The sequence below is a fragment of the Cariama cristata genome, unplaced genomic scaffold (assembly GCF_000690535.1).
Source record: "Cariama cristata isolate BGI_N322 unplaced genomic scaffold, ASM69053v1 scaffold3789, whole genome shotgun sequence".
Lineage (NCBI taxonomy): Eukaryota > Metazoa > Chordata > Aves > Cariamiformes > Cariamidae > Cariama > Cariama cristata.
In genome coordinates this window covers 1-7482 of record NW_009633849.1, presented here as the reverse complement: position 1 = coordinate 7482, position 7482 = coordinate 1, and the positions used below count along the sequence as shown (strand labels likewise).

The window sequence follows — 7482 nt, the reverse complement described above, 5'->3', positions numbered from 1 at the left end:
CTGTGAAGTATGAGGATTATCCAAGGAACAGATGAGAAGGAAGTAATTTTTAGAAATTTTGTCCATTGTAAGCACGAGAAGTGAAATGGCTTAAAACTGAGCTACAGTTACAGACAACTGTGCAAACTAGAAGATTAAATGACATGTCCTAAACTTAGGTTTTTATCTTATGAGCTATTGCATGGACAGCTGAACACCACTAAGCAGTAATATCAACAACAATATACAGCTGAGAACCTAATGATGTAAATGGTTAAACCTTCACCTCTGCATCAAATGTGCAGTATTTTCAGGGAAATACAGGCCTGCAGCTTGCTTTCTCAATGGTAAAGCTACAGCCCTCCACTACGTAAAAATACTCATGAAGCTTGAAGTACACACACAGTAAGTATTTTAATGACACAGATTTCTTCAGTCTTGAATCTATTAATTCAGCTGATGACGGTGTAGTAATTAGAAAAAAGTTCTTCTCCTTGCTTGATGTCTCTGAGAGTGACAAGCACCACACACCTCGGGTGGCTGTAAAAAAAAAAAGGAAAAGCAAAACACATAGAAGTGAACAATTACATTTCCCTTTGAAATTTTTTAATTCTTCATGGCAAGGAGCTAAAACAATGTCTCTGTCTAGATTACTTTTGGGAGTAATATGCATAATACAGGCCAGGGAGCCTGGAAAAATAACACTGAAATACATATAGCAAATATAAGCAAACCCAATATAATTACCAAAAAAAGCACAGCCTATGTGGGTATGCAAATAATGTTTCCACTCACACAGTTATTCAGAAACAAAAAGAATTAGTCAGGACAGAGAAAAAGACTTTTATACAGACAGCAGAAGCCTCAGCAAAGTTCATGGAGCAGAAGTCATTCCTCTAGACATGCCCACCCACGGGTGTTAGCTGGCTAAACCCACTGTCAGCCAAACATCATCTGGAATGACAGCTCTGAACTGCATCAGAGACCTGCCGCAATCTATGACGATGGGCGAATTCTCCATAAACCCCAAGCTAAAATCTATTAAAAGTCTAGATGATCTGCTCTAAAATCCTTATACATCCTCTAGATGAAGAGGATTATTTGGTTCCTGAAGGTAGCAACTGGACCAGAAGCGCTGTTTCTTTGGTGTGTTAAATTCAGGACCAACATTACAACTTACTTCCTCACAGCTTCAAAGTTATTCTTGACTACATCCCAGTACAGAAGACTCACTTCCAGACTTATTGTCTGTCCTTGTCCGTATTGCTCCATATGCATATTAATCTATTTGTCACTTTTTCCACTTTTCCAAACAAAAATTTGAGAAAGGTTTTGAAGTGTTTTAATTTCTAAAAGAGGTGGATTTTCAGGTCATAATGAGGATGTTGTAATTGGGTAGTGTAACTAAAAGTCACATGTCCTTATACTGCATAGTATTTCACTTGTCTCAATGCAAATTAATTTTAGGTTTCCTCTTGCAAACTCATCTGCTTATTCCTCACATAAACAGAAGACATGGAGAACAGGAGAGTAAGAAGCCTAAATCTCAACTACCTTGGAAGGGCTTTGATTGGTTAAGGGTTGCTAACTGCATTTGACATACAATACTGATGTTTTTCAATAGGTAACACAAGGAAAATATAACTAGTGCTCTATGGGATTCAGAAGAATCACACTGCAGTGTAACCACTGCTTGTAAACCTGTGTCTTCAGAGCCATGCTGATCTCATTTGCGAAGATGTAGGAAAAGGAACAAAAAAAAACTAGTCCTGTAAATCACTTAAAATTAGTTCACTCAAAAAGCTAACTCTTCCACACATGTGCACAATTCTGTGTAACTCATCTTCGTATAGAATATTATTATTCTTCAACTATGTTTGTCTTTTTTACATATACAGTATGCTTTGTATCATACAAATCTATGAGCTCTTTGATTCGCTACTAACCTCTCTATGTCATGGCTGTAGACGATGTTTGGAAGATACTGTTTCAGTTCAAGTGGAAAATGTCCTGGCACATCAAACTCCTGATAACACACGTTGGCTGCTTTGTCTAGAAATAAGAAAAAAAGTCTCTATGATACTGAGAAAATCTTAGATAGGGTTGAGACATGTAAAAATATCAAATGTATTGCTGCAGAAGTACCAGATGCTTCATCAAGCCTAAAAACCATACCTCTGTTGGGAGCTACTACGCTCCTCTGAAGTCCTATTTTCAATTTACACAAGAGATATACAACCAACTATAGCAGCTTTCATTCACCCTTCTGCATTAAACACAATGACCTGATTATCAACAAGTATGTGAAGGGGCACAACTTGCATAGCGCCAAGGTAGCTTAAAGCATTGATAAATGTTGTTAACATACGACGTTTGCTTTTACAGTTAAAAAAATAATCTTAAAAAAAGTTTTCCTGGTGGCAAAACATGTCATAAATGCAGCCAGGGAGAAAATCACCACCCATCCAGCGGGAATAAGTGAATTTTCTTTGCATGGACATTGGACCTGGAAGAAACAGTTTCATAGGACAGCCCTTTGTCTCTGTCAGTCAATATCTGGTTCACTACTCCAGCAACCTTTCTGGATGCTACTCGGAGGTAGGCTATCTTTAGTGTAACGCAGGCTCTGAAAGCCACTTAGAAGCTAGGTATGATAGCAATTCAACTTTCTCCATCTCACAACCATTCTCCTGAGTTATTGATTCCCCCAAACCTGAACACCAGTATCTACTGTGAGACAGAATAAATAAATAGTTCCCTTTTTCAGGTCCAACTGTTAGATCATACCAACAATTTCCTAGATTTTGTGCATAAACATAAGGAAGTCTAAAAAAAGTATTATAGTTCAAACTGAACAGTGATAGAATCATACTGTACATGTCACTGTGCATGTTGTTTTCTCATGAAGCCTGCTGGAACCATACTAGGGAACTTGATGGCAACTCTTGGGTACTGCCTCAGCCCAGCAGTCTTTCACCAGATATCTTTTCCCACCATCCCACATTTTGGGATGTGTGCCTTTCATTCTACATAGCAGTTGGCAGATGGGGGGATCTGGGGGAATCAATGAGAAAAGCACATGGACATTTGAAGCGTTGCTGTGGTGAAGTATTCTAATACCCAGCTGTCATAAAAGGCCTCTTTATCCTGTAAGTGCTTATCTTGTTTTAAACAGCACTATTGTCCCCCAAGATCAGCATCTGATTCTCTGAGTCACCTCCAAAATAACTGGTATCCATAAAGGCTAACTCAAGCCTGGAAAGTTCACCTGGCAACTTACCATGTGAGCAGTTGTTGACATACTGCCCCACTGCCAGTGGGTTTTGCAGGGCAGCTGTGAGCCAGCTCTCATCACTCATTTGAAATGGTCCAAGTTGATCCCTTCTGCTGCAAGACCTGAAATGATTGATAGCGTTAATGTCAATCACTGCTCCTTCACTTGACAGGTTATCTATACTTCCTCCTGTAGAAAAGGCTACAGTCACTTGGTAAAATTACAGCTGTCCAACCCATGTGGGAGACAGGACAACACTAGGGAGGCGATGTGCATGCAAGGACGAAGACCTTCACGAAGTTGATCCCTTCTGCTGCAAGACCTGAAATGATTGATAGCGTTAATGTCAATCACTGCTCCTTCACTTGACAGGTTATCTATACTTCCTCCTGTAGAAAAGGCTACAGTCACTTGGTAAAATTACAGCTGTCCAACCCATGTGGGAGACAGGACAACACTAGGGAGGCGATGTGCATGCAAGGACCAAGACCTTCACGATACTTTAAAAAGTACATTTAAACCTCCCACTACGTGTGTGGTGTCTTTCAGATTCTGCTATGGAAGAACCTGCATAAACCCACCACTACAGTTCCAGAAATGAACATCCAACGTTACCATTACAGAAGTGTCAACACATCTCATTCACCTCTAAAGATGTGAAGGCTCACTACAGTATCAACTTCAAACTCATTCCCTGAATTAAAATCTGGTATTAGGAGGTATTAGTATTCAAATTCGGTATTATTTAGATCATTTTGCTTGTTGCTAATTTTATTTTATTTTCATGTCATATCTAAACACAAGTTGCTACAAATTATATTTTAAGGTAAGCTAAAACAGTCCAGGCTAGCTGTGCCAGAGGAAGTTCAGACTGGACATTAGGAAAAGGTTCTACATGGAGAGGGTGGTCGGTCACTGCAACAGGCTCCCCAGGGAAGTGGTCATGGCACAAAGCCTGTCAGAGTTCAAATTGCATCTGGACAATGCTCTTAGTCATATGGTTTAATTTTAGATAGTGCTCCAAGGAGCAGGGAGTTGGACTCGATGATCCTTATGGGTCTGTTCCAACATGAGATAATAATAATGAAATAAAAACAACAACAGTTACTATTATTATAAGGGTTACTGCTCCCTTCTTAAGTGCTGCTTATCTGTAGACCAGAGCTGGAGTTACCACATTCACCCTTTTGATATTAGCAAGTCCATACAGAGGCTTTTTTTTACCCCCCCAATCCACTAAGCAGACTTGAGTAACAGCTCAGAAGCATTTAAAAATTTTATGCTATGTACTGCTCCTATTAAAACTAATTTCTTTATGGGAAACAGCCTCTGTATATCAAAACACATCTCATTGGTGTTACAGATGAAGACACAAGTATGTAACAGAACACATCGAGCAGCTCTTACCCTTGTGTTGTTTGCATGATGAGATACACATAAGTGGACAATATTCAAGTATAACTCAGTTTAGGGTAAGACAACAGGGGACTGAGACTTTTAGTACCACTGTTTTAAAACAGTTGAGTGACAATGCCCTACTGCTTCTGACTGCTTACCTGTACACTGATCTCGATAGTCCTTTATCATTCCCATCAATAAGGACACCATCTATGCACCTAAAAATAAAGGGATTGCCAAGAGACTGGAAAAAGATGGGCTCATGCTTTCTGTATACTGTACCTGTTGCAAGACAGATATGATTATTTCAGAAGAAAATAAGTTAACTGTCAGAATGGGCTTACGGTATCATCCAGTCCCCTCCAAACAGAAATTCGAATGAGACAGAGGGGGTAGGAGAGAACTCCTCTCTCAGTGAATGACATCAACACTTGTAAACCTATAAGCTTTTAGACACAACTTTGTGGGATGCAAAAAAACATCTACTAAGCTCAGATATTCCAAACAGAGAAGCCATTGAAGGAAATCATTAAAGGCCTGCATCCACTATGCATGTGAGAGGTAGATAAAGCATCACAGCCAACTGGCCTGCTTCAGAGAAGAAAATGTCAAGGACATTTGCTCAGGAAAGAGCAGCTGAAGATAGTAAGCTGTTTTGTTACTACTGTGTCAGGACTCTGAAAAACACACACAAAGACAGCAAAGAACCTGAAACAGCCCCCTCCACCACCCTGATCAGAGATTTTGTTTGATATATCAAACCAAGAACTGACAAATCATTTCAGCAGACCTTTTCCCAAATCTGTGGGCAGGACTTAACCCACCGAGTTCCAAGCACAGAAAGTGACAGCAGAGTGACTTCCAATTTTTCATGACATTGCAGTCCTGCATCCCTCACACCCACTACATCTTCTCTGCAGAAATCCTTCCTTGCAATCTCACGATGGGCTAGGCGAAGGCGTCACCGGTAGGCTGCATCACTGCCAAACAACAAGCAGGAGAGCACTGACCTGCTCTCTCCACAGGGCCCCCTCCCCAGCCAGCAGCCCTACAGTTTCCTTCATATCCCTGAAAACGGAAGGCATTTCAACAGCTCATCCTGTTGTTTTGCTCGGTGAGCTTCTAGAGGAGAATCTCAATGAGCCTACCCTCACATTTAGCATGCACCTGAAATCTGAAGTGAGCTGCAATCATTCCCTACGATTGTCATTTGACAATCAGTCCATTTACCGGTCAAGGATAATGCCAAAACTCCTGTTTTGGCATGGCAAAACACGCCCCACTGCCCAATGCTTGGACCAATCCCGATCTTGCAATGCTGGCATGAGCTAGAGACCGCATGCAGGGGATGAGTTTGTTGACAGATGAAACAGAAACAAATCCAAAGCATTTCAGCAGAGCTGCCCCAGCCTGGCTATACTGACAGAATCACAAGTCTTTTTAAGAAATGTTAAGCAAGTACAGTTCCAAAAAAAAAAGGAGGAACAGAGAAGTGTTGATTTTCCAAACATGGCTTTATGGAAGAGTTCCACTCAATAAAGGTTTTATTTTCGTTCTCTGATTTCTATGCTTTGCTTTGAAAAAGTTCATAGTCTTGTCTGCTGATCTGTGTGGAGATCTCAAAAGCTCAATTTTCAGATCCTTATCCAAAACAGAAACCCTAAAAAATTAAACTGCTTTGTTCATCTTTTTCATCACTTGAAATTGCTCCCATGCATTTGTGTTTAAAGAATCTGAAACAACTTTTCTAGCAGCTTAAAAATCACACTTTGACAACCCAAAGTGTTTTTTATAAACAGAATTATCCCCCCCATATTGCTTTGCTTATTTTCAAAGGAACTCTAGTCAGTTTATACAGAAATATTCTCATTCACCATAACTTGTGATTTTGTTAAGGAATGACAAAATAAAACCTGTAAAATAAAAATTAATGTAGAACTTTAGCATTCTATAATTAGACGGTTAGAAATCACATCTAACTTCATCCAAAAAAAGAAGATTCCATTACCAGGATACATAGATACAACCGTCCCTTTCGGTACAAAACCTTTGGTAACAAAGACTCCAGTTCCAGCAGAGACCAGGGAACTTCGGTCTCGAGTAATAGTGAACCCTAGTGTATTAAACAGAACTTCCTCTGGACTAAGTACATGTTGACTCTGATGGTTACATGAATTTAGTTTTGATCGCTTCTGCTCAACAGTCAGCAATTCCAGATATTTACATTTGAGTTCTGGAAGTAAGGTGAAAATATGCGCTTGTCTACTGAAGTCATTTATGAACAAAGCTTTAAATATTTTCAGTAGCGTTTCAAAGACATCTTCATCAGAGATAATTTTGTCTTGGGAGCTTTCGGGAACATATCGGAGGGTCCTGAAAAGAAGAAAAAAAATTTAAAATTACATTTTTCCTAAATAAAATACAGAAGAGTCATTTTACAGTAGCAACTTATTTGCGCTGCTGTTTCAAACAAACCCAAATTCTAAATATTCTTTCATACCTGTCCTACTATAAAATCATCATGTGTATTTACAGCAAAGTAAGTAGGTTAAACCCCACCAAGCTCTTAGTGAAAAACATACCAAAAATCAAATATATATGATTATCAGAATTTATTAAAAAAATATATATAGTTCATTACACTTTAAATGAGGTAAGGACAAATGTGCTGATTAGGGAGATTTAAATTTATGCTACTTGTAACAATGTCATAATCATTTAAATTCAAGCACAACTTTTACCTTTAAAAAGAGGGCAAACAGATCTTACCGAAAAAAATAAAACCCTATCTATCTAATTTTAGCATTAAATACCATTGTGAAGTATCCAAG

General features: G+C 39.1%; 1 protein-coding gene across 1 annotated transcript; it reads right to left on the bottom strand.

Annotated features, from left to right (window-relative positions):
- Positions 1-431: 431 nt before the first annotated feature.
- SETD9 (SET domain containing 9) lies at positions 432-7024 on the bottom strand (the record flags this gene model as incomplete). The annotated part of the gene is made up of 5 exons (XM_009706900.1): positions 432-519; positions 1926-2031; positions 3260-3375; positions 4810-4933; positions 6660-7024. Coding segments are annotated over 5 exons (799 nt in total), but the record flags the coding sequence as incomplete, so codon positions are not given.
- Between the last annotated feature and the right edge of the window lie 458 nt (positions 7025-7482).